This window comes from Cinclus cinclus, chromosome 22 (assembly GCF_963662255.1).
Source record: "Cinclus cinclus chromosome 22, bCinCin1.1, whole genome shotgun sequence".
In the NCBI taxonomy this organism is placed as follows: Eukaryota; Metazoa; Chordata; class Aves; order Passeriformes; family Cinclidae; genus Cinclus; species Cinclus cinclus.
The window spans coordinates 6,359,418-6,387,089 of record NC_085067.1 but is presented as its reverse complement, the minus strand read 5'-3'; the positions used below and the strand labels follow the sequence as shown (position 1 = coordinate 6,387,089).

Here is a 27,672-nt window from a genome sequence, read left to right as displayed (position 1 = left end):
TGTGCTGAGCCCACACAGTTCTGATGTCTGAGTGAGCATGAGAAATGTTTCCTGACGTGGGGTATGAATCAGTTTCCTGTAACTCCCATCTCCTTCATTGTTCCACCATCTATGAGCTCCGAAGCGTAAACAAGATAAATTTATCTATTCCATTAAAGACTTGGTAGTTCTGCAGGTTTGATAGTCTGAGAGTTTTCTGAGAGCAGGAGGCTGATAGTTCCCACTCAGCTCTGACTGTGGCGTGGGCAGCTCTGCTCTATCAGAATGATTTAATGTTCAATTGAAACTCTTACAAATTGCTCTAATTCTGACTTTTTTTAGCAGTTACTGGTTTTGCTGTGGTGGAGCATAATTCACATGGAGAGGGACCTGTTAGGGATGAAAGCTGAAGTGTTGCAGTCAGTGTTTTCTGCATGTTTCAAGCCAGCTTTGCAGAATTTTTATGAAAATTCAGTGGAGCAAAGGACACCTATTATGTAACTCCATTGGCAGTATCAGTCCCTGCCCTCCTGTCACCATGTGGGCACCACTTTTCTTGAGGGAGAAGGGAGCTGCCCTGGTTTTGAGGGACACAAAACTGCTGGCTACACCCATGTTCAGGGGATTTTTTTCTTTTACTTTTTCATAAAGCCTGATAGAAAATATCTTGAGTCCTTGCACTTGACAGATTTTCTTGGAATAAAGCATGTTCCTGGTGAGGTCAGTATTAGTTTAGCCATTAACTTCAAAGGGAGTAGGATCATAGAAATGACAGAGCAAGTCTTTGATTTCCATTTCAGTAATCTCCTTCCATTTTCTCATAGCCTTGCCTGGCTAATGCTCTGTATTTAGCTTTCTGTTGATAGTGTCTGATGTAGTGCCTCTATTGATAAAGTTTTAGTCGTTTCAACCCTCTTTAACCTTTTTTGTTGCAACTATAAAAATATTTCCAAATACTTACTTTCACCCCAAAGTGCTGGGAAAGCCTGTGCCTGGCACATGTTATACAAAGCACCAAATCTCAGTGATGAAGTGCTGATTTCCTGTTTGATTATGGAGGAGTTGCTTCTGAAATAACAGAGATTTTAATGGTTTTCTCCACAAAAAACAACTCACAGTTTCACAAATTAAAGCAATGTTCCCAACCTGTATCTTGGGGGAATTGTTTAATACTCTATGACTTAATGAAACAATACAGAAATACTTTCAAAATTATTGCTTCTTTATCTTCATCTGATCTAATAATCAGAACATGTCCTCTAGTAACAAGACTTTTCTCACTCTAATTGTATTAACCCTTTGTGGCTGGGTGCTAGAATGTCCCTGCTACCCAGTTAAAATTCAGTAATGTGAGTTGATCACTCTGAACTGAACTATATTGTTAATCTAATAGTTATTTAAATGTTTTAAGCCCCTCAATACAGCCCCTGCTATTTACCCATGCCACTTCAGTTAATAATACAGTAGTGATGGTATTTTCTAAATAACATGAGGAGGGACTCAATCTCTGCATGCTCTGACATGGGTTCATTCACACCACAGATGCAAGATGATTCTTTAACATGAGATATTTGCAAATTTAATATGCAGAAAAGCCACCAGTCCATTCCTTCTGCCCTCTGGCTCCTGCATTTTTGTGTGTTGGAGGTTGTTGGAATATATTTTGTCTGAATTAACCAGGTTGATATTTAGTGCAAGATATTAGTTCCTCCAGATTGTCTCACAGCTTGAACCTTTGTTATCCCGTGTTCTGTGCATTTTACAGGGTTCTTGGAGACAATTACCATACTAATACATTTTAAAACAGTCATTGACTGGGAAGATGCCAAGTGCCTAAATGTTCTGTTTCTAAACAGGCACTGCATCTTCAGTTGTTAGTTTATATTGTTTAGTAAAGTCGATGTTTAGGTGCAGATTTTCCATGGCAACAATCTCTACATTAGGTACTTGGGAATGATGGATGTGTGTGTTTTTTATACAATCCAAAGTAAAATATTGCTGGTTGTCATACTGCTGTAGCAGCACACAAGTACCTGAGAGTCCAAAACAGCTGCATTTTGTCAAACTCTGTTTTTGTTCTTTATTATTCTACCTGTGTTTTGAACCTGAATTTTCCAGAAATACTCTACCAGGGTGTAACACTTCCCTGCACAGAATTACATTTAATACAGGCTGTGTTAAAATGAGAGTCATTAGCTTTTTGTGGTTTATATCTGTTTCTACAAAAGGCTGTTTTCTTAGCATACCCTTGCATAAGTAACTAGCACATTAATCCAGAGTGTTGTTTGTTTTAAATTTCTTCTGGTCCTTTTTATACTGAGAACTGGTATAAATTGCCTGTTATTCCTGCTGTAAAAGCTCCTGTGCTCTAGACCCAAAATGTTACAAGTCACAGAAGTAAGGAAAGGCTGAATTGCAGTGGATTTGTAGAGCACCAAACAGAGCTAGAAGGACAAAGTGACAAGACCAAGGAGAGCAGAAAGATATCTTGGGTTTGGCAGGTCCTCCCATTGTCTGTGACCACTTGGAAAACTCTCAGCTGTGATGCTGAGTCTCCTTCCAGTACCAAGGGTTCTCTGGCTCACTGGTTTCATTTAAAGATCCCTCTCCAGCCTCACCTGATGCACTAAAAATTCAACCTGGATGACTTGTTGAAGTCACTGTTTTGCTCAGTGTTGAGCTGCAGTTTGAAAAGCTGCTTGAGCTCATGGCCTGTTGTAGCTGACCCTCCTCAAAACGTGAGACCTCAGGCCCTGGGACTACGTGGTACATTCCTGTAATGAGATTTCTACATGTGTTGTAAATTATCAAAACCTCCAACACCTTTAGTATTTGTAAGATTTTTCTGGTCACATCAATCAGGACTTTCCTAATAACATCAAAACACCTGAAGCACTGTGTCTACTATCTAAAGCAAAGTCAGTGCTTCCTATAGTTCCAAACAACAACTGGAATTTGGTAAGGCAGGACACATCAGAAAAAAACACTAAAGCTTGCACTGTATTTATTCCAGATGAAAAAAAAATAATGTTGTAACTAAAACAGACACTTTATTTTTCTTTTTAACACAACTGGAATGACTGCACAAGCCACTGATGACAAAAGACGCTGGGACACGAGACCTTTTTAAGAGGCCACTCGTTTCATCAGTGTCCCAGAGAGTGCAAATTCCACACTGAGCAGCAGTTCCTGTGATCCATTAAGAGCTGCTCCTTGAGCAGGGCCCGGCTGTTCCTGCCGGGAGATTCCTCTCCTCACCAGTGGTGAGGATGCTGGGCTGTGGTGTCAAACAGCAGGAGCAGGACCTTGAGAGGGCTGTGTATTGATAACCTGGGTGTCCACTTTGTCACTGCTCCTTAATATCTGTGCTAATGGCAAGGCAGAAATGTCAGCAGTGTGAAAGCTGCAAAAGGAAGTCCTTTTAAAAATGGTAGAATAGCTGGAGGTCCCACAAAGTCCCACCGTGCTGCTGTCGGCATCTGAAGAAGCCTCATTTAAATTGCTGAAACGACTCAAACCATGGATTTGCTGTCCTGTGGGTGCTGTGCTACATCATTTTGGGGTTTGTACAGCTCTGAGATGGGCGATACCCACACACAGACTTACTGGGGAAGACAGCACAGGGAACAGGTTCCCAATCCTGTTTGTTGGCCTGCCCCAGCCCTGCCTCCATGCCCATAGCTGTGCTGCTGCACAGCTGTGTGGGGCTGCATTTTAAACAGCTTTGCTAAAATGATCCAAGTTCCCAGCAGCCCTCCCCTCTTCTCCTCCTGAATCCAACAAGCAGCCCCAGAGTGGGTGTAGGACCTTGAATTCCCTTCTCCCCTGAAGGCAGTCTCTCCTGGACATAAAGTCCTATTTTTCTTTTTCATGTCGTATATTCCTTTCCTTTTCAAAGTAGATTCTCTGTCTTTGAGGTGATACGTCCTTGTGTTATTTCTGTTTCCCTTGACCTTTGGGATTCTGTGCCAATTTTAACACCAAAAATGAGCTGAAGCGGAGTTAGCCTGAATTTATCCATGGAAGTTGCAAGCCAGTAAGTTCTGTTCTTTGCTTAGATCAGGTGTGCCTGCAGTAAGCAAAGAAAATATTGAAATGAAATGTGGCTTCTGCAAGCAACATAACGGCATCAATTATGTATCACTATGTTTTAGGCCTCCTGAAGCATTTACCCCGTAGTGATGAGCACTTTGTTGGGAGCTGGGTAAGGTCCAAGTGTGTGGCATTGCGTTCTGGATTGTGGCAGTGGGTTTGGTTCAGCCTTTGGGGCATCCTCACCCCCAGGAGAAGCCATTGAGGCCTCCCTGGGTGGGGCAGAGCAGAAGGAGCTGCTGGGGTGGCCTCAGTGCTCCCTGTCTGGTGTGTAACCAGAGCAGTTACTGTGATCAGTATAATGCTTGTAAAACCTCCTGGTGCAGCTGTTTGGTTTGGGCACGAGGTGCTGTAGGAGCCTTCCAAGCCTAAGGCGTTCCAGTCAACAACAGCTTCTTCAGTCTGTTCTTTTTATCATGTAGATAAGGTTATCAAGAACTGTCCTATTAAGAATACAGCATGTGCCAAAGCATCCTGCTTGTTTACTCAATCTCCCTGAAAATTTCAGCTGCCCCATTTTTTTAATACCTTCATCCCCGATCTCTTCCCTGAACACGACAGTGACATTGCAAACAGCCAAATTGGGACCCACTGAATTCTGTCATGCTTGGCACTCTGTAAACAAAGGATGAGCGAGGTATAATTGTGTTTACGTTTAATTGGTTATAGTTTGTTTTCTAATATATGTAAATTAGGTATGAGTCATTAACCCTCACTTGTGCGATGCTGTATATATGGAATAATTTGAAGATGATTTTCAAAGCCTGCAGAAAAAAAAAACAATGTAAATAATTAAATTCATGTTCTCTCTTTTAAAGCAACTGGAAGAAAAACTGAAAGGACAGGCTGATTATGAAGAGGTTAAGAAAGAATTAAAGTAAGTGTTAAATGCTTACATAATTTTTTCACAAACTCTGGTTGAACAGTGCTTGTTAAATGAAGCCACAAATCTGTGTTCTTGGAACAATAAAGAATTCAGTCAAAACCACAAAGACGAGGAAATTGGGAATATTGGCAGAAATTGTATCCAGAACCAGTGGAACTGCTGTATCTGAGAATACTCCTTTTTGTTGCAGCAGAGGATGACAATAGCAAATAAAACATGTGCCCACAAAGAAAAATCACTAAAACTATTGTCCACAAAGGGAAAAAAGTTTCAAAATCTGTGGTGTTTTAGGTGGACCACTCTTTAAAAATCTCCAGTCATGTCATGCAGAGCCTTTGGCCATGGTGTGGGCTTTGGCCACCTTTTCTCCACTCCTGCCAGCCAGTGTTCAGGACTTACCAGTTTAATACTGGGCTTATTTCTCTGTATATTTTTGCTAATATAATGTGGTTTTAAACTAAAGCCACAAACAGCCTCTTCCTATTTCAAGGGATTTTCTTAAGAGACTTAAAAGAGCCTCATTTTAAACTATAACAAGATAAGCTGTCAGGTTCAGAAGAGAACTTTTCTGACTGGAAATATGTTTAGTGTCAAGGTTTAAATAACTGCAAGAAACTCCCATCTCTTCTTTCATCATTCTGGCATTCCTGTGTGTGTTTTAAAAAGGCTGAAATAACCCATTCCCTGGTTTAATGAGGTATTTCAGATGAGGCTGGTAGTCATGTGCTTTTGTTTACACATCCCTGGAGAATATGGAAAGCAGATTTGGATTTGCAAGCTCCACAGCTGCCCAGCCCTTGGTGCTGATTTATTCAAGCCACGCTGGCTGAGGTTCTGGTTCACCACCAGCTGCAGCACACCCTGATCTAGGGGTATAATTTTCACTTAAATTAAATTAATTGACCATTTCTTTGGTCATTTTACCTGATTATTACCTGGGCTCAAAATAGCATAATCATTTAGTGATTAGGGGTAAATACATTGATGTCCTCTCCTGAGTTAAGGGAACAGCTTCAGGTTTTAGCCAGTTTATGTCCTCATGTATAAAGCAGTGAATGGGAATAAAGCCACAACCTTCCAGCTCCTTGCATTAGATATTAAATGTAAATGTGCTGAAACAACAAATGAGTTTTCAGTCCTGTCTGGTTCAATGCAAAGGTTTAATACAACAGGACCAGGACTTTAAAGCCGGACTTAAGGTGCAAAGAACCCAATTTACTCATTTAATATACTCATTGGAGCTTACTTTGCATTTGTACTTTAAATACAAACCCTGTATTCCCGGCGATAATACCAATTTTTTTGTTTTTCTTTTTACAACACTGACTTTCATGAGGTCAGTGATGGAAAGGCAGATGAGAGAAGCTGTGGCACAGGAGGCTTCATATGGTGCTTCTGCTCAGGATGAGCCTGCAGTGAAATAAATGGGACACTCTCCTGGAAGTGGCCCTGGTTGGGTGCCAGTAAATTAACTGTGTTTTCCCAGTGGTTCCAGCTTTTGTATCCCTAATTTGTGGATTGATAGCTGGCTTGTAAGGGCCCTGGTCCATCACCATCCTGTGGGATGGTCTGAGGGTTGAGACCCTCTGAGAGATCACTGAGGATGAGCCAAGCAGCTGCTTCACACCACTGCCATGCTCCAGCTAATCCAAAAGGTGTGCTGAAGGTTAAATGTGCATCCCCTGGCAGTGACAGTCTGATCTGAAGTGAGACTTCAGATGTAAATGAGACTGGGAGAAGTCTGTTGCTATAAATCTGGAGCCCTCACACTGAATCTTGCTTTACCTGCCTTGTGCCCTGACACACTGACAGAAGTGAGCTGCTCATAACATTTGCACCAAGAGAAAAGAGATCTTGTCAGTAAGGCAGGAAGAGAATTAATTTTTTAGGTGTTTTGGCATTGGTCTATTTTCCTTAATCCTTCCTGGGATGTTAGAGGCATTCTAGGCTGAGGGGTCTCAATATCAGCCAACTTCTAACTCTGGAGGAACTTAGGATCATGTCAAGATCTGGGATGGGAGGATTCATCACTTTCTGCCTTGGCTTTTGTGCCCAGTGGCTTTTAAACTTATTTTTGAGATCTGAGAGCTCTGTGTGTGCTTTCAGCTCCCTCTCGAGTAGCACGACAGTGCTGACCCTGCTGCCTTTGCAGTCAGGATCAGACAAATAGAAAGTCGAGCTGTCCCAATGCACACTTTGCTTTACAGTCAGATCTTTCAAGTCTTCTTAGATGTGCAGATTCAAGTCACAAGATCATTCCTTTAAAAAGCAGGTAACTGATCTTGAGCCACAGATTGAGTCAAGATCTCATGGGCAAAGATATTCCTGGAATCCAAAGAAGAAATGTTGTGCTTCCTCATATTCCTGAGGAGAATGTGTCTTTTGTGACACATTTGAAGAGTCATTTTTGACATGTTTAACTTCTACATTCTTTTCAAAATGAACCTGCTGGCGTGGATATTGCTCTTAGGGCAATTAGAGGTGCCATCAGCTTGATTTTTAGTATATTTTGTGTTTCAACTGGTTAGGAAATTACCTGTGAAATCATCAGAAAGTTAATTCAGTTAGCAAAGAATCCCCTTCAGGTAGGCAGAGGTCAGTAGGTTTCCAGCCAGGGTCTGAATACACACTGCCTGCACCAATCTGGGAATGCAGCTGCTGCAAGGCTCAGGATCCTTCCTGAAGGTCCCAGCTGGCAGCAAGTGCTTACAACCAAAATGCATCAACCTGTGCTAGGGGAGGCATAACAGGATTGGTGCTTTAGAGGCAGATTTGTGGTGTGGAGAACCAAATATAACCATAAGCAGATTTGTGCTTCCAACCATTGTCAGCCTGGTTCTGGGGGCAGAACAGTGTGGGCAGGGCACCACTCATGTCTGCTCCTTTTGGGAGAGAGCAGCTTTTTCTGGTTTAGCCTCATCCAGGAGGAAGGAAGGTGTTTGGAATGCTGCTGGATTGCTCCACATGGCAAACCCACGTGTGGTAAGTGAGGGTCACAACTGGTCTGAACTGAAATGGGATTTCCCATGGGACATTTGCCACATGATAATTTGCCGTTCAACTTGGGTTTGAAATTCAGATGAGTCTCCTCATTTGGGTATCATGAGGATGTGCATTTGGTCTGGCTGTCCCTGCAGAGGCCGTTCCCTGCAGAATTCATGGAAACAGCGACCTGCCAGTGGCTGGGGTTTTCCCTGGATGAAATCTCTGTGCATTTATCTCCCCCAGCATCTTGGAGTCTCGGGATGCAGAGCTGTGCCTCCAAAGGGGTATCCCTAGAAACACTGGCTTTTGGGGATTTGCCACCTGAGTCACACACCTATGATGTCAAAGTGATGTCAGGGTCTCTGAGAGCTCGAGCCATTTGTCCACATCCTCCCCCCTTGACTGGCACGAGTCCACTGATAGCACAAAGGAGTTGGTTTTGGACATGGCTGAGCTGTTCTGCCCAATATCACTTTATGTGCTGTGTATGGGGTGATGGCTCTACCCTACAGCCAGGCAAGAGGTGACGCTGAGTGGTGTCATGTAATGAAAGTGATTGCCAGAAATTTGTGGTTTCATTAATTAGTATATTTTAGGGATGCCTGTCACAATTAACCCTGCAGTGAGTATGCAGATGTAAGATATATGAGGTCTCTTTCTCAGAATTAATTTTTTTCCCTTGAGTTTGCTATGACTTTCAGTGATCTTGAATGGCCCAGAGATGTGATTTCCAGAGTGACACTTAATGCCCATCTAACTCTGGATTAATCCAGGCACAGGTTCAGGCAGTTAATGGGTGCCTGGCTAACTCCTCATGGCACCCAGAACTAGTTCCTGTGTCTTAATACTGGACTTCTGCCTTTTTTTCACTCAGTTTCCACATTTCATGGAATCACTGAATGTTTTGGGCTGGAAGAAACCTTAAAGCTCATCCAGTCCCAGCCCCTGTCATGGGCAGGGACACCTTCACTATCCCAGATTACTCCAAGCTCCATCCAGCCTGGCCTTGGACACTTCCAGGGATCCAGGGGCAATTCCAAAACCTTTAGTACATGATCCACAGCTATTAATACAGTTTAATACATGATTAAACAGATTGTTCCAGCTCACAGAGTTCCTGGTGCTTTATACATGACAAATGCTGCATAAACACCATCTATATGTGTTTATGTGCTTTTCTTCTCCAAATGAATGTTGTCTTTGTACAGTAAGAAGCTGAAATCATTTATTGCTTCAGTCTGAGGAAGTTCATGTCCTGCCTGCAGCAGGCTGATTCTAAAAAAAATTATCCAACAAAGCACAGTAATAAGTCTGGATTCCTGTAAGATTCTGGTTTGCCAGACACCTCTAACTGAAAACCTCTGAAAGGCGACGTCCTCTGACTGCTCACTATTTGTATAAAATATTGACAATGAGACTATCAGATTCCTCTCCTAATGTACTTATAAATATTTGGATCTTTCATATTTCTTAAGAAATATTTGGGCCATTTTGTCTTCCCTTTGCCATAGAGTGAGGGGGTTATTAAAATGAAAAACTGCCTTTTAGCCTGTAGTGCTTTGGCTGGGAAGATTATTTGTGCCTATTTTCCTTGTTGGCGAGCTGGTGTATATTCTATAAAGTGCTGTACTGTGGTGGTGATTCCCCTGTTTTCTTGCTACAACTTCCTCATTCCCTTCCAGCTTCACAGATAAATTTATATCGTTTCTGACAGCTTAAAATGTTATATCCTTATTAACCTTTAAATTTACGCTTTAAACTGGCCTGGTGGGATTGCATATGGAATGATTTAGATGATGCTCGAGAAAATTTTCTTATCCAACAACTGGTTTGAGGAGTTACTCTGTATTCATTAGGAGATTGTGTTACTGCAAGGAAAGTTGTCAGCACTTGCGGTGTTGCTGGAGAACAGGACATGATAATGTCCTGTCATTAGTGGAGTTGTTATGAAAAGGAGAAATAGAAAATAATTTCTTTTTTTCTGCCTTCCACAGTATATTGAAATCAATGGAGTTTGCACCATCTGAAAGCTCTGGTGCTCAGGTACTGAACTTACTTGTTTTCTTACTTACTCTGCAGCTCAGTTGATTAACAAAAATTTTGTCTTGCAATTCCTTGTTGTTGACATCAACAGTTTCCTGTTGATGTTGAGGCTTTTGGGTCCATCTTTGTTTTTCCTGATGTTTTCTTATTCAGAAAGCTGAACTGGACTTTTTTTTTTTTTTTTGCCTGTTAATTTCATTTAAGTGGTCAAGGACAAAGTGACGTTTCAGCCGTGCTGGAGTGGATAAACCAGAATGTTGTGTTGCTGAGTCATTTAAAGATACTGGTGTTGGTGTACAGGCAGCACACTGTGCAAGGACTTCAGCATTTTTAAGTATTTGTTAGCCTTGAAAATTTCTTTTCACAGAAGAAAACAAACCTTGGAATACTGAGAAAGCACTGCTGTTCCAGCAAATTAATCTTACTTCAGTTTCAAGGTTATGAATTAAATTCCTGTTTCTGAAATCCGAACTGAATATCAATATCCTGGGATTAATTTTCAGTGGGTTTTTTAATGATCAAGGGTTAGATATTTAGGGGAGAGTGAATAGAAGGTTTCTCTGACTGATGTTATTTTGAACAAACTATTTCTGCTGAAATGCAATGTGCCAAGGAAATGCTCATCTTGGGTCAGTTGACCTAGAAGGAATAATATAATCTTAACTCCTGTTTTAATCAGATTAAAAGAAGTCTACAGCTTTTAAACTGAAAGTGTGCCAGGACCATTTAAAAATAAGTAGGATTAAGAAAAGGTTCCATTACAAATCTCAAAATAATGCAGAACTGATGAATGATTTACAATGAAATTTAAACAGTGAATCTCTTCCATGGCTCTCACCAGAACCCGGAGTGATTCCTGACAATCTGTGCCCAGCGAATTCCCTCGCTGCCTTCAGAGACCAGTCGAGCACTTGTTTATTTGTACATTTTTTTTCCCTCTGAAATCCTTTCTTGTGCCTGAGTGAGATTCTCAGTGCTTTGAGAAACAAACCTCCCCCTCTGGTTTCCTTTAGGATGCATCCAAGCCTCTGGAAGTGCTGCTGCTGGAGAAGAACCGCTCGCTGCAGTCGGAGAACGCCACGCTGCGCATCACCAACAGCGACCTGAGCGGTAGGTGCACCCAAATTTTGGCTCTTCTGGTGCCTCTGCTGTCCTGTGATGGGAGGGAGGGCTGAGTGAGAGCTGAGTGTCTGAGCTAATGCATGGCAGGTGGATTAAGAAGCAACAGGAGCTCTTGAGTAAGGTTGTATTTTTGTAGTTTTATAGGCTGGATAATGAAGTAAAAGTTAGAGAGTCTATTAAGATTAAGGAAGAGGCATTACAGGCTGTACCAGTGTTTGAGTCTTCTGTTTTGGGAACAAATCCATCTCTTTCCCTCACACACAATGTTATGCAAAATGCTTGCATGTAGAACACAGTCTTCCTGTCTGATACACTTGGATATACCATCAGCAGGTCAGCTTGGGAAAGCAAAATCCTTTCTTTCCAGTGAAGTGTGTTTGCTGTTTGGCTTTCCTAATGTGGGCTTTTATATCTTGCGTGCACATTTTTTAAATGGCAAGTCATGGAATTTCCAGATTCTTGAATGATGGTTTTTGCAGCTGGAAGAAAGTTAAAAGTTGCCACTGGCCCTGGGATTATCGAATTCTGAAGCGTTTTATGACTTTTAACTGAGTGATCTTGGTGCATTCACCTAATGGTTATTCCTTTATTCAAATTGGTTTGTTCCAAAATGTAAATGTTTGCTGCATTTGGGTTCAGTCAGGTCCAATGAGTCATATCTTGAATGAGAGACAACAGAGAGACTTGCTATCTGTAACTGCATTTATTTAACTGTATCACTGCACTTCATGTAACTGTTCTAGTGTTAATGTCTGTAAGGGGGATTCTCCAGGCTGCAACATACAAGAAAGGTGCAAACATGAAATGCATGTTGTTTGTTTTGGGGGCCTTGTTTGGCTTAAAAATTTTCAATCATGGAAAAAAAAATTTAAAATAAAAATTGAAAAAAAAAAAATAACCCAACAAATGAAAACAAACCAAAAACAAACGAAACCAAAACTCCCACCGCCACTCCATTGGCCCGTGTCAACCTGCACTTTTTCCCTTTGCGGGGCAAACTTTGCATTTTTTTATCTTGGTTTTTCCCTCTTTGACCCCCCATAATGCATTATGTTTGACCTTCCTTGTAGGGTCAGCCAGGAGAAAAGGGAAAGACCAGCCTGAGAGTCAGCGTCCTGCAACCTTGCCGGCCTCCCCTCCTTCCCAGTTGCTCCGCAACGTGGGGGAGCAGGCTTCCAATACTAATGGTACACACCAGTTCTCACCAACGGGTTTAAGTCAAGACTTTTTCAGCTCATCCCTGGCGAGCCCCAGCTTACCCCTGGCCTCCACAGGAAAATTTGCACTAAACTCTCTCCTCCAGCGACAGCTAATGCAGTCCTTCTACTCCAAGGCAATGCAGGAAGCAGGAAGCACAAGCATGATTTTTCCAACAGGTCCATACAGCACAAACTCCATATCTTCCCAAAGTCCATTACAACAAAGCCCGGATGTAAATGGCATGGCCCCATCTCCCAGCCAGTCAGAAAGTGCTGGGAGCATCTCTGAAGGCGAGGAGATAGACACGGCTGAAATTGCACGTCAGGTGAAAGAGCAGTTGATCAAGCACAATATTGGGCAGCGGATATTTGGACATTATGTGTTGGGACTGTCACAAGGGTCTGTGAGTGAGATCCTGGCCCGGCCAAAGCCATGGAATAAACTGACTGTGAGAGGCAAGGAGCCATTTCATAAGATGAAGCAGTTCCTGTCGGACGAGCAGAACATCCTGGCTCTTCGCAGCATCCAGGGCAGACAAAGAGGTAAGAGCTCCCCAGCCCCCTGCTCCTCTTAGTTCCAAACATTCCAAACCAGGAGCTTCTCCATCCGGGGCGGTTTGTGCACTGCTGCTGCTCTCAGCGAGCTCAGGTGCCAGGTGCAGCAAGTTCAGCTCTCCAGCCCTGCTTTGCAGCACTCGGGCAGGTTCGTATTTCTGCTTATGCTTTTTTTAGCCACTGGCTGGTGCCTGTCAGCAGGAGGGAGCAGCAGGGACACTCACAGCCCTCACTTGCCAACCCCTCCGTGCCACAGCTAACCATGGAGGGAAAAGGGTCAGCAGTTACTCGGGGTATCAGCCCTCAGAAATACTTGGGGATTTTTATTTGAGGTTATTTACTGAGACCAGGCTTTTGTTGTGTCTTGTGTGATTGTTTTTTCCCCAAAGTGTTCTGACAAAATAGGGTAGGTGATGCATGAGATGAGTAATTAAAACACAATCCCAGTTTAAAGCAGCTTTGCATATTTAAGGCAGCGATTTTAAGAAGTAACATGCATTTCGTTGTGATTCATCTTAAGGCTGAGATTTACATTTAGAGAAACTGAAAAGTAAGTTGTTTACAGTAAAGAAATATTGGAAAGGACAGGCAGGGTTTTCTAGATTTTGTTTAATTGGAAGCACACACTGTTAGATTTATAATCTGTTCTTCCTTTTGATGATTGTACTTGAGGGGATTATCTGCCCATCTTTAACCTCTTCATTTTTGGTATCTCTAGACATTTATTTATATCTGTCTAATCTCCTTTCCGAACATAGCTGTAATCTTTATTAACAAATCAGCCAGCCTTGCTTCTTCCCAAGTAGCCAGTTCCTCCTGCTCAGGGGCCCGAGGGGCCAGGAGAGCTCAGGGCCAGGCTGCCAGCTCCTCATGTCACACAGCCCGTGATGTCAGAGCAACCATCCCCTGATTGTTTTGTTCTTACCAAACTTGTTTTTCAACAGAGAATCCAGGCCAGAACCTGAACAGACTATTTCAGGAAGTACCGAAACGAAGAAATGGGTCTGAAGGTACGTCACAGGCAGGTGTTTTTCTTTGCAGTCAATCCCTAGGAAGTGGAGTGTGCTTTAGCTGTGTGTTTCCTTAAAACTGTGCAGTTTGATTCTGGCCTGGAATCTGATAGAAAAACAGACAGTAAGTATAAAACAAACCATGGGTTAGATGAACACTTTGCTTTTTCTAATTCTGCTGCTGCTGTACTAACATAACCCTGTTTGGATAGTTCTTGCACTCCCACCCTCCCTGCGTACGCAGATAGAGAGAGAAGTGATAGAAGTGGCTTTATGAAGTCATTGGATCTATTGAAATGCTCTCTTTGCTATTTTTATGGTTTTGGAGGGAGAAGGTTGCACACTTATAACATCAATTGCATACTGCTTCTGCTCTAGATTTACTTCTTTCTTCTCATGGGGCTTATGTTGACAAATTCCACTTTAATACACTGCTAAATTAGTGTGGTGCTTAGTTCAGTATTATATATGAAAAAGACAACAAGATAAGTGAACATCAGATCCATAAATTATCACTGAACTGGACAGGAAGTCTTCACATTTTTGTTATAGATTAGTTGCAGAATTTTTCTTTTAGTAAGACCAGAAAGAAGGAAAAACAAAAGTAGGTACACCAAAAGTCTGTAGTTATTTTGGCTCCAGTCACAAATTACCTTGCTTGCTTACAGACAATAATCTCATAATGGAAAATGCAGTTAAGTGCAGTAGCACTTACGGTTTTTCCTCCTTTTCTTCCCCTTAGAGGTTAAAAAAAAAAACAAAAAACAAAAAAAAAAACCAAAACCAAAGCAAAACCAAACAACCAAGTAATAGCTCTTAGCTGGAGAGTGCTTCAAATGGTATCTGCGTTTAAATTACTCTTTCTCTTATTGTATTAACCTCTAGAAAGTTAAAAATTATTTTTATCTAGTTACTTTTTAATTCTGTTTTGAGCTGAATCTATACTCATCCTACTTTGCCAAGCATCTGATGCCATTTTGAAGTTAATTCCTGGGCTTATGTTTTTAGCTTTCTTCCTTTCCCCTCCAGTTCTTTTTTTTCTTCTCTTTCTTCTCCCCCTCCAAAAAAAAATAAAAAAAAAAAAACCTAAAAAGGGGAAATAGAAAAGAATATATGATCACCTAGTTCTTCCTCTGATGATTCCTCACCATTTCAGGGCAGATAGAGACAGGGACAACAAGGATATTTTGCTTTTATTATGTTAAGTACTTTTTTTGTGTGGTGTAAATGTTGGTAAAGGTCCTGTGCAAATTGTCCTGAGGTTGTGCTGGCCATGTATCATATACAGTGTGTCTTTGTGTTACAAAAACAGCCAAAGAAGAGTTTTCGTGGTGTCATTAGTTGTGTTTTCCTCCCCAGGTAACATAACCACACGAATCCGAACCACAGAGTCTGGCTCTGATGAAGCCATCAAATCCATTCTTGAACAAGCCAAGAGGGAGCTGCAAGTACAGAAAACAGGTACGAGCTCATTTTGTCTCTGCCTGCTCTTACTGCAGAATTTAATTAAAACAATTGCCATGAGCTTTCTGGTCAGTTAATTATATTCTTAAAATCTTCGGTGTAGGTTTGAAGAGTTTTTTTTGGAGATTTTTATTGTTATTTAGTGGAGTTGTTTCTGTCTCTTAGACGTCCCAAGTGAAGGTCGCGCGTGTCCTGGCGTGGTGGGGTCTCTGCTCTGCCCTGCTCCCTGTGACATTTCTGAGCACCTTTATTCCTGTGCAGAGCTCTGAGCTCCTGGCTGCCCTCAGACCTGCAGGAGTCACTGAGGGGAACCTACAGAATCCTTTCTTCTCCCAGTTTGCTCCTTGGAAAGGGAACGGCTCCTGCTTTCTCTTCCCTTCTGTCTCCCTCAGGCCCCAGGGACACAGCTGCATGGGAGAGGGGCTGGATGGATTTGTTGGGGTGAAGGTCACACTCTAGGCAGCAATTACCAGTCCCAGCACCATGGTACAACCCGTGCTCATATAGGCACACTCAGTCCTGACTCTTACATGCCTTTATTTTTGGTTACAGAATATATTCAGTGAATGACCTGGCAAATCCAAAACACATTCCCTTTCCCAAAAAATCCCTCTTAGCCTGAGATAAGTCTAATTTCTCATTGTATGCTGTCATGTAGTTAACATTTCTGTCTAGTCCGTACCCCTCTCAGCTTTTAAGAGTTCCCAGTACTGCTATTGGGATGAAATAGAAATTGCTGTGCAATAGTTCTGCTTCACTTTTTAAAGTGAATGCTGATTTACAGTTTTGGATAGTTGTCTTTCAAATGAAAACTAAGTTAATCTCGTGGCAGAGTATAAAATACTAGTTAATATATGATCTAAATAATATGACTTTATACAGGAAATTATTACATAGAGAAAAATATGGGCTTTCTGTAGGAAACTGCAAGAATGTTTTTCAGTAGCATGTTTCATCTGAGAGTCTCAGACTTCCTTTCAAATATTAATTTGGCCTCAAAACTCCCTGTGAAACCAGCAGATAAAACAGCAGAGAGTCTCACTGTCTTTTTTTTTTCCTATTTCTTAGCTTTTCATGTATTTTACAGTGTGTGACAGGAAGGAATGCAGCGAGGCAAATTCAGAAATGCATTCAGATTAGCCTTAGGATTACTGGAGTGATCCACAGCGTGTTGCAAATCTTATTTCACTTTGAGGCCACTCCTTGCAGTGTGGGGTTCCCTGTTCCCACCTGGTGCTTCACTTTCCCTGTTCTCTGCACAGCAGCTTTCAGAGGAACTGGTTTCCAAGCACTGGAGACCTCAGTGGAGACTGAAATAGAAGCAGATGCCATTGCAAAACCTCCTGGCTCTGCAGAGATAATTCCCCACCCACGTTCCAGTCTCCGCTCATCCCTGACTGCTGCAGCACAGCCACCCAAATCCTGGTTCTCCACTGGAATGCTGAATTTGGGAGTTATCTCTGCTGAAAGCACCTGTGGCTCCATCCTAGGGCTTCAGATAAGGGAGAGGGTGATGGCCAGCTGTCAGCCTGGCTGTGGTAGAGCTGTTTATTTCAGTGGTTGGGACCATGGAACAAGAAAACAGGAAGCAGGAGCATATTTAGTTTGTCAAGTGAAATAATGATGATAATCTCTTCCTAAAGTTCTGCCTTTGTTGTAATTTGTGTGTTGTGGTTTTGAAGTTAAAAGGTCTCACCTTATTCATACTGTTATAGTCTGTCCAGGTGAATGCAGCTGTGTTCAGTTCTGAGTGCGTGTTAAATTCATTTGTGGAGAAAAGAGTGAAGTGAAAGGTTAAATAACTTTGTAAATGCAGCTATAAAATGTTATTGACCACACGGGGGTGGAGAGGAAGAGGTGAAGGCTTGATTTTCAAAGGCATTTATTTGAAAATTTTTACAACGGTGGAAGGGCAAGTGATCCCAGACTTGTGCAGCTGAGTCTGTGCGTGCAAACATCCAGCACTTTGGCAACTCTCAAAATTTTCCAGTGAAGAACTTTGGAAATCTTACCTTATTTTATAAAGTGCAAATCTTTGCTTAGTGGAAACTCCTCCCTCCCATCCAGAAATGTATTTCAGCCTTTTTTTTTTTTTTTTCTTTTTTTCCCTGTCAGGGAAATGTTTACAGTAGCACGTGTTGAATATAAAGCATTTTCCTCTGTTGCATTTAGTCTTTTGGTTGTTTTTCATAGCTGAGCCGGCTCAGCCACCTTCTGCCTCTAGCAGTGGCAATTCTGATGATGCAATTCGATCCATTCTGCAACAAGCCCGACGGGAAATGGAGGCACAGCAGGCTGCCCTTGAACCTGCCTTAAAAACACCACCTCTATCTCAAGCTGACATTTCTATCCTGTCCCCCAAACTAGTGTCTACACCTGCAATGTCTTCGGTTTCCAGCTATTCTCCTTTGGCCATATCCCTGAAGAAACATTCATCTGTCACTGATTCCAGTATCTCTGCATTGCAGAACCTCTCTGGGCTCAAAAAGGAGCCTCAGGAGGCACCTGTTTTAGAGCTTCATGGAATAAGTGATTCTGCCCAGGGTATGTTGAGGCATGTTAAAAATGAGTTGGGACGTGGTGGTGTTTGGAAGGACCATTGGTGGAATACTGTGCAGCATGAGAGAAGAAATGCAGCTCTTCCTGAAGATATAAAAGTTGAGGAAGCCAGTGGTGGAAAAGAAAAGGTCAGCAATCAGACTAGGCCAGATCGTAGCCAGCTCCAAGGACCGTCTTCTTCCGAGTACTGGAAAGAGTGGCCAAACGCGGAATCTCCGTACTCGCAGAGTTCTGAATTGAGCATGACTGGGGCGAGTCGCAGTGAGACACCACAAAATAGCCCCCTCCCTTCATCCCCTATCGTGTCCTTGTCCAAGCCATCCAAACCTTCGGTTCCTCCACTGACACCTGAGCAGTATGAGATTTATATGTACCAGGAGGTGGATACGATAGAGCTAACGCGGCAGGTCAAGGAAAAGCTAGCAAAGAATGGCATCTGCCAAAGGATCTTTGGGGAAAAGGTAAAGAAGTGGTTCTCTCTTGTTTCAGAGTGTTGTGATTGTGCCCTCTGCTCCCTACATGGGTACAGAGCCAGAGGGGGACGTGCCACACGTGTCCTATGGAAAAATGTTTTTGCTCCGTGTGTGAAGTATTTCAAAACTAAGCTCGCTAAAGTATTCATTTCCCTGTGTGGTAGGAATTGCAAGGGTTTTTATACAGGGATTGGCTTCAGCCACTTGGAATTAGGAATGGGGCCCTGAGTTTAGAAAACTTGAAAGCTGAAGCAAATGTTGCTGGGACTCAATATTTCATGCTCAATGTAATGAATTCATGGAATATTTGAGTAATACCATTGTCATGACTGGAGAGTCTTAAGTTTGTTGTAAGCAAAGATTATGGGCACAAGAGCATTTTTCCTTTTTCGTTACTATTTGGAAATGTGCACAAGGGCATTAAAACAAACACGTGGAAAATCCCCTAATTCTCCTTAGTCTGAAGTCAAGAATTCCAAGTCATTTCTATTACCTGGTGCTCAGTGCCTCAGTGTGCTCTGAGATGTTTTATGGCAATGTTTGATTACAGATAAGGCTCCCTGAAGTTCTCACGTTGTGAGCCCTAAGCATGTAGGATTTTGAAGGTCCCTAACCACCAGAAAACCCCTCCCAGGCTGTAAAAGGTGTTGGATATTTGTTGTTTCTTCTTCCTATAAAGAACTGAACAATATAAAAGTGTAATAGGAGCTGGCATCGCACTATTACCTTCTCACTAAGATGTAAAATGAAAAGTCTGACCTCTTGGGGTCATTAAAGATCCCATGGCAGCTTTCATTAAATATGATTTTTAACTCTTGTACCTGTGCTGAATTCCAGGCAAGTAATTGCATTCTGTCTGTCTGAAATTCTCCCCCCCACCACTGCAGTTGGTTGTATTCTTAAATATTTACTTCTGTGGAGCAGCCGCTGCTACAGGTGAAAACACACATCGTTACAATTCATCCCCCAAAAATCAGCCAAATATAGGCCTAGTCTCAAAAGTCCCAATTATTTTTGTTTGAGAACAAAATACATGCCAGTCATTGCCTGTTTCATCTGCCTGTGTGTGCCTGGACTTGGTGTTTTTCCTGTTAAAACCGATGAAACTGTTTGACACAAAATATGAAAAGCATGCAAATCCCTCACCAGGCTGCTGCCACCCAGATCCTGCAGGAAAAACCCACCTTCCTTCAGAAGGCAACACGGCAGGAATAAAAGCATTTCTATCCGAGTATCCACAGAAACCAGTTTTTATAACTGTCCATATACAAACAATTTAGTTCAGATACAGCAAAGGAAACCAAAATGATTTAAATGCCCCCCATTTCCACTGCCAGTGTGTTAACGTGCCGTTCTTGGTTGCTTCACTTCAGGTATTGGGGCTGTCCCAAGGAAGTGTCAGTGACATGCTCTCCAGGCCAAAGCCATGGAGCAAATTGACCCAAAAAGGCCGAGAACCATTTATTCGTATGCAGCTCTGGTTGAATGGTGAGCTGGGACAGTGTGTCCTGCCTGCACAAGGGCAGCAACAAGGACAAGGTAATTAAAATTCCACTATGTTGTTTGAGTCAAAGAGGAGGAGATTTTTTTTTTCCATTTTTTTTTCTATTTTCTGTATTTTTTTTTTTTTTTTTTTTTTTTTACATTTGCAGTAAGCCAGCCTTGCACCAGTGCTGGTCCAGGTGCTATGGAAGTGGCACCATCCACCCTGGCAACCCAGTTGGTCCCTAAGGGGATGTGCTGGGAATGTTTACCAACATTTATGTGTAATTGATAAGCAGCAGTTATCAAGTTCCTTTTTAGGGTGATATTATCTAGGCATGAATATGACACAGAATCCCAAAAATTTAGGCCAAAGAGCTGGAAAATGTTGCACGCTGTTTCCTAGGGTTGCACAGGGGATTTGGATTGTTCCAGGGAGAATATCGATTGCTGTCTCAGGAGGTGAGCTAGAAAACTAAGCTTTAAAGGGGGAATTCTGGGTTGCAATGACACTTTTATTGTGGCTGTCTCTTCCCCTAATACCTATTGACACAGAAAAGCCAGGCTGGAGGCTGGCCTGAGTCGTACCTTTCTGTGCCATGAGTTAACAGAGCAGCGAGCCCTTGCCGAAATCAGCACTTTGCTATTTGTTGAGCCTGCTTACTGTTTAGTTTGTGGTTTGGCATCTCCTTTTATTGTTCCCTGATTTTCCTCTCCTCTCTTATCTAGTCCTTCACTCTGTGACATCATTACAGGATTCCCTACAGCAGGGATGTGCAAGCTCAGGTAATCAGCTGGTTTCAATGATTTGCTCTGAAATAATTCTCTGTGCTTTTGTTGCGTTTGCTTTGATGCTGAGAGGTTTCTCACGTTTCGTTGTATCATACAGGAGTCCCTTCAGTTTTTTTTATTAATGCAGTTAATTCCTCCTTCTCTCCTTGTTGCTATGGCAGATGTAGGGAGCACACATATTTAGCTGCATATATTAGGTAAAAGAGACTCTGTCTGATCTTAGAGATCATTGGCTCTGTAAGGTTTGTTTTTTTTTGCCGTAGTTCAGCTTATCAATGTGACATGTGACAATGGCTGTAAAACAAGCCCTTGGTTTGTAATGTGATCCACATACTCCAGCTGCTTCACTCGCTGGTAGGTTTTCTTCCACTCTCCTTTGCACAGAATGTGCTTTGTTAATCCGAAGGTGGGGAACAGACCACATTATATCTCTTTCAAGCTTTGTTAAATATTCCCAGCTGACCTTTTTTTTTTTTTTTTTCCTCCTTTCCATTTGCAAAAAATAAATAAAAAAGCAGATGCAGCAAAGCTGAGTGTCAGGGAAGTGAGTGGCTGAAGGCTTTAGAGATGGTCACAGGATAGGAGGGAGGCTGGGACAGGAGAGAACAGCTGTGTTCCTGCTGTTAGATACCAAACTCTACCCACACAGCCTCTTAGCAGTGAAATGCTTCACTGACGTAAAACACTCCAGAAAAATACCCATGCCCTGTTCTGTGCTTACAGCCAGTACCCTGTGTTGGAGAATTGCTGCATTTCAGGGCACAGACAGGGATGGGTTGTACTCTTCTTCCCTCTTTCCTTCTTTCTGCTATTCTGAAATACTCCTTTTTTTCTGCAGCTCACTGGCTTTACTCTAAGTATCCCAGCCAAAGTGTTTTTTTTTCCTCGCTACTGGGGAAACTATTTTGCATTCTAAAAGATTTTACTAGGAGAAAATTCGTTATTTCGGTCCACGTTTTTCTTAAGGAGAACAGTTGAAAATAAATACATAAAAGCAAAAAAAAATAAAAATGCCCCCAGTTAAAAACAAGCCATGAAAACAAAACCAAAATGGGAGAAAATTATTTGCAATCATAGGGCTATTGTTACTTATAGCCAAGCATTTAGGGAACATGGAAATTTCCTGTGATGGTTCATTAAAAACATGCCACTGAGTACTTTTTTTTTGCGGCATCAGTGCCGTGCAAGAGTGTCACAGTCACAAATGCCTGAGACGGCGTGGAAAATATGAGTAATTAATTGTAGCCATTTTAGGGGGAATTCAAAATCAGAGGAGCTGGGAAATGCTGCATTGTTATTGCTAATCTTCATATTTATGACTAGCTCTAATTATAAAAGATGGAAAGACAAGCCCATAGGATTAAAATCTGAGCACCTTCTGGATTCCCGGGGGGATCACTGGGAGCTGAAAGTGATTTCCTTCAGGAAGTTCAGTTTTGCTGCTGGGGTATTTTGTTCCCTCCCACACTCCCAGTGTCATTTGTGAGTTCCTGCCCTTGAGCTAATATTTTGTGAGGTGACACGTTCCTATCAGCTAATAAAATCATATTATTGATGATTGTCCTCCTTCATTCCTAAAGCTGACTTACAAATGAGAAAATGGGCTCGTGCCCTTTTCTACCTCCTCTCAGAGGATTAAAAATAGAATTGTTGTACAAAATGTTCTTTTCTTGGTGCCTTTCTCTCTGTGAGGGAATAAGGAAGGTTGTGACACCAGGCAGAACAAAAGAGCAAAAACCAAGTTATTTGAATGAAGAAGGGCAGTTTGGTAATTTCCTTTTATTAGTAGCTGTTCTGTAATTAAAAATGCAGCAAACAGTTTGGAAAAGGTAATAATAATTATGCATTTGTGAAAGATCCATCACTCCAGGGCAAGGAGAAAGAAAAAAAAGAGAGAGACAGCTCCAATTTTCTGGTCTTCTGAGACATTTCCCAGGAAAATCAAGGCAGAGAAGGTTGCATACTTGTAATTTTAAAACAGAAATTAATCAGAACAATTTTGAACGAGGAAAGGTCTGGAGCCTTTTCCATGTAATATAATTGGCTTGGAACTTGTTGAATACATGAAGGGAAAGAAGTGAAATTAAACTAATATACTCAGTGGCTCCTGAGTGCTTTGCCAAGAAGGTCTTCAGTGTACAGAGTGTCAACATGCATAGTAACGACTCAAACTTTTATTAACTGGGAGTATTTTCATTACTGTTTGGCTCTATTCTATTAAACTAGCAAGATTTTCTGGATTTCTGACCCAGTTAGTTACACTTCTCGATCATAAGGTTTTGATTAACACCTCATTCATGAAAATCTCACCTTTTGTCCAGTAATTTTCCATTTTCAAGTGCAGACAGATGGGCTCATCAGCATTTCATATAAGGAATGGATAAACATATATATTATGTATTTCATATATATTTATATATATGTTGAGATAGCAAAGAGAAGCCATGCTTGGTTTTCTTCTTTGGAAGCTGTATTCATGAATTTTATAAAAAACAGCCTATGCCAAAATGACAGCAAGGTATATACCTGTATTTTCTGCCTGTGAGCTTTCCTCAAGGCTTGGTGATTTTGTCCAAGTTTCAGGGAGCATGTTTTACACAAAAATGGTGTCTGTACCCTAGGTGGTCAAAAATAGTATTGCTGTGCCTTTTCTAACATTTTTCTGTGTATTTCTTTCCACCTAAATGCTCTAATGCCCTTGGGTAAATCTGCCTTTTTAATGATTTATGTGTCAAAAGCATGGACCAAATCACATGGAAAAAAAAAAGTTGAATTAGTGTCACCCAACTGCATCAGCATTTTTTCATGATGAATTTGGCCCTTATTTAGTTGCATTACTGCTGATGGGAGCCAGGGTGGGTTTGAACAGTTGCCATGTGCCAGGAGAAGGCTCAAATATTTTTCTAAATACTTGTACTGTGCACAACTTTTATTAGTTGGTTTTATTTTGGGAGTTTGTGCTGCGTATCTATAGGAGATTGAGACAGAGTTTCTTTTTTGGTGCTGTTGATTCCATGGCTGCTCGCAGGAAAGCTGAATTTTTACATTCACTTTTTTCTTTATCCTCTGTGAAGGACATACACTCTCTATATACTACATTAAAGGCTTGCAAATACTCAGTGGGAAGAAGACATGCCTTTTTGGTGTGTGTTTCTGTAAGGGTCGTCTTATGACCTAATGTGGAAATCTTCATTTGCCGATACAGCTGCGGGTGATCTCAGGGGATTTTGAATTTCCCTTTTGTTTGTCTTCCTTTCTGGGTATCATCCATCATTCCTAACCTCATGCTGCTTAGCAATAGTAACACTCATGGGAGTTGAAGAAAGGATTATAGCAGCATAAAGTGGGGAGCTAATTAGAGCTTGTTTCAAAATCAGAATCTAGCTTGAGATAATTGCATATTATCTGGTGATTTAGAAACGCAAGATCTCCTGTATTTAGATCAACTAAAATATGCATGAAAGCTTTCTTTTCAAAATAAAGTGTTTGTAACAACGGGGAGATTACTTCTTGTCATCCCTTGGGAGCACAAATTGGAAGAACCTCAGGATGGTTCAGTGTCATTATGATATTAGCAGAGAGATCAGGGTGTGATGGCAAAGCCAGGTATCCCTTGTATTTTTATTTATGTGATACAGATTCCTGTAACATTTGCCAGTACAGAAGCTGCTGAGTGGGCAGGTAGTTGACTGTGTGCTGGGTGGATATTCCCATTTTCCTGATACCAGGAGAATTCTGTCACGTTGGCTGCTCTGGGAGAAACAAAGTAGGGAGAGAGAGTATGTTTCAGGCTGGCAGCCCGAATTCAGGAATACCTTCCTGATGTGTGTAGTAGCCTTGTGGTGGCAAAGGAGAAGCTCTCACCCCCATCTCCCTGTGTTTTATCATCTTTTCTTACACTCTTCTGGTTGGTTTGGGTGGGCAGAGCTGTTCAATGATGCTCAAGAGCACAGCTGGGATTAGCACAGGGAAGAGCTGAATCCTTATACTGTGACATCACCGAAGTGGTTGGTGCAGTGTTGCTGACAGACCTTCCCAAATTTGAGCTGTTTTTTGTTGTTGAATCAAAAAAAAGAAAGAGAGAGAGATGGTTTTGCAGTCATTTGCTGGCATTCCAGGTTAATAAAAATGTATGACATGAAATGTTTGTGGTTAATGTAGTCTGTGAAATGGAAGAGAAGGGAGATCACATGGCTCAGACAGCTGACTGCAGGAATTCCTTGCAGAGATGTTTTGTGCTTCATGACCAGTTATTGAGTCTTGGACTTGGGAAAGTTGTGGCCTTTTATGCTAGGTGCAAATGTGGATTTAAAGTTCAGAGCTGAACAACTACATCAGACAAAGAGTTACCTTCATGCTTATCCCTGGAGCACCCTGGCACATCCTGGTGAAGTTTCCACATTCTTTCTGTGTGGTTTGGGACATGGCTCAAGAGCAGTTGTCCGTGGCTGTCTTGATTTCAAACCATAGGGTATCAGTTGGCTCCTCAGAAAGGCAGCTGTTGTAGTCTGTCTGTAACGTGTGTGTGTTCATCTTCTGTGCCATTTCCCTGACATTTGGACCATGAAAACCTCCCTGGCAGCCTTTCTGGTATCAATAAAACCAGGAGAATCGCTGTCAAGGCACCTCACTGGGACCTGGGAATGCAGCATGAAGTCAGTGCCTCAAGTTGATTCTGAACACAACATTGGTTCTGATTCCTGGCCGTTAGCTGGGCATTCCTGCTGCCTGCTGAGTCCTGTCCTGCCCAGGCTGCCTCCCACGGCCCTGCTCCTTTTCCATCAGTGATGCTTTGCAAATACTCAGTATTTGTGGGGAAATTCTTCTCCTGGATGTATTCTTCCCTGTCCATGAAATCACCTAGTGATTAATTTGCAGAAGACGAATCTGTCCTCACCGTGGTCACAGCTTTGCAGTTACAGAAGGGCTAAAGTAAAATACAAAATCAGGGAGTGAGCACTGTTTTCTGGGCAGATACTCCTTGTGACTCAATTACAATGTTCATGTAAATGCAGCAAAGAGGAGACCTGTGCTGGATTCTGAAGACAAATTTAATTCACTCCAAAGTGCAGTTATGGATTCCTAGAATTAATTTTGGAGAAGTTGCCCAGGCAAGTTGCAGCTATGTTTCATCTCTGTGGTTAATTTGGGAATGTGGGTACTTGACGCTCACTCCCCCTTAGTGTGAGATCCCCAAGCAAGGAGTTCAAGTGTGGCTCTGCAGCAGCACTGAGCCAGACACAGCAATGTCTTATCCTTAAAGTCTATATTTTCAAAGAGCAGAATTAATAAATGATCTTTTTTTTTAAGCTGTGTGAAAAAAAGGAACTTTCCTGACCATTATTGCCTCAGGCTTCTCAGGTAGCTCACAGAGTAGCAGTTGGCATGAGAATTGCTAAAAAGGGGGTGTAGTTAGGGAGATAAACCATGGCCACTGAGTAGAAATTCCACTGTTGTTCATTTCATTACTTATTACTTCATTTCATTAATTACCAGCATTTTCCTTCCCCTCTGCGTGCGCATTCGGAGCAGCACAGCCTCCCCTGGGGAGGGGCCCACACCCCTCCCTGCTGCCAACTGCAGAGCACAGAGGGGCTGGGTGGAAAACGAGGAGCTGAGAGATTGGAAAGGCAAATCCCAAACTCCTGGAGCAGCACAGCCACAGAGCGAGGCCAAGCAGCTCTGGGCAGGGGCAGCAGCCAGGGTGACAGCCACGTTCTGTCCCCCGTGGGCTGGCAGCTGCACAAGAGCTTGGAGAGGCACTTCTCCAAAGGGAGCAGATGATTTTCTGCTGGGGATAGAAGACTCTGGCAGCTGCCAGAAGCTCACATTGGTTTTTTGGTTGCTGGTGGGAAAAGGAGAGGGCTGCTGGTCCAGCCCCGTGGCCACTGGTGGGATGGAGATGGCCACGGTACCCTCGGCCCTCCCTGAGCAGCAGCACAACTGCTGCTCAGCAAATTACCAAATGCTCCTCCACTGGATGAAAATTACCTTGCTTTCGGCTCAAAGAACAGATAATGAGCTACTTTCCTCCCAAAATACTGGGAAAAAGGTGTGTGAGCCCCAAATGTGCGGGTTGTTATTTCCATCTTATAATGGGGATGGAAATCCTCTTCAGCCAGCAGCTCTGAAACAGGGAAATAAACAGCCTGTTCTGATTATAGAGTTACATATTGCTTGATAGCAAATCATTCCCAGGACAAAAAAAAGCCCAGAATATTACCAGAAAATTAATGTCTTCTTAGTCTTCCAGCCTGTCCTTTACATTAGGGTGTGAGAGAAACTTATGAATTTGTCTCACTTCATTTGATCCATGTTGGAGGGTATTTTAACTTGCCAGCAACCTTCCAGAGGAGCAGCAAATGAAAGAATCCGGTGATTATTTTAAATCTGATGAGAAATGCAACTTGCATTGAAAACAAAGCAAAGTGGATTTGAGATCAAATTTAAATAAAAGTGAAAAGAGAAAGATAGCCAATTAAAAAGCCAATGAAAGGAGAAAATGCAATTACAACAAGAAATGTAAAGAAGGCCTGATAGTACATGTTCAGTATTTATACTTGTCAAAGATACTGCTGATGGCAGCTTGTCGCAGAATCACAGAATGATTTGGGTTGGGAGGGACTTTAGAGCCCATCCAGTCCCACTCCTGCCATGGGCAGGAACACTTGCACTACCCCAGGTTGTTCTAAGCCCTGTCCAACCTGACCTGGAACATTTCCAGGGATGGGGCACCCACAGCTTCTCTGGGCAACCTGTGCCATGGCCTCAGCATCCTCACAGGGAAGAATTCCTCTCCAATACCCAATCCATCCCTGCCCTCTGGACGTGGGAAACCATTCCCCCAGTGTTCTGTCCCTCCATCCCTTGTAAAAGCATCCTTCTCTGCTTTCTGGTGTGACGTGGTTCCTTCTGGTCTCATCTCCAGAGCCATCTCCCCTTCTCTTGCTGCTTTCCAAGGGATGCTGGGGTGGTGCAGGGATGGGTTCCTACACGAAGGAGGTGTGAGATTGACCACGGTGTAACCACAG

At 42.3% G+C, this 27,672-nt stretch overlaps 1 protein-coding gene across 9 annotated transcripts in view; it reads left to right on the top strand.

Moving 5' to 3' along the window:
• Positions 1-27,672, top strand: part of CUX1 (cut like homeobox 1) — a 271,693-nt gene that overhangs the window by 186,425 nt on the left and 57,596 nt on the right. For 5 of the 9 annotated variants that reach the window (XM_062507263.1, XM_062507262.1, XM_062507264.1 and 2 more), the window contains 4 exons: positions 4,890-4,948; positions 9,937-9,985; positions 10,999-11,099; positions 21,209-21,211. In XM_062507263.1, coding sequence (XP_062363247.1) covers positions 4,890-4,948; positions 9,937-9,985; positions 10,999-11,099; positions 21,209-21,211 — 212 coding nt within the window. Of the gene's footprint in view, positions 1-4,889; positions 4,949-9,936; positions 9,986-10,998; positions 11,100-12,177; positions 12,850-13,805; positions 13,872-15,230; positions 15,333-17,528; positions 18,356-19,740; positions 19,907-20,578; positions 20,636-21,208; positions 21,212-27,672 lie in introns of all 9 variants that reach the window. The other 4 variants (XM_062507255.1, XM_062507256.1, XM_062507257.1 and 1 more) reach the window with 4 other exon arrangements.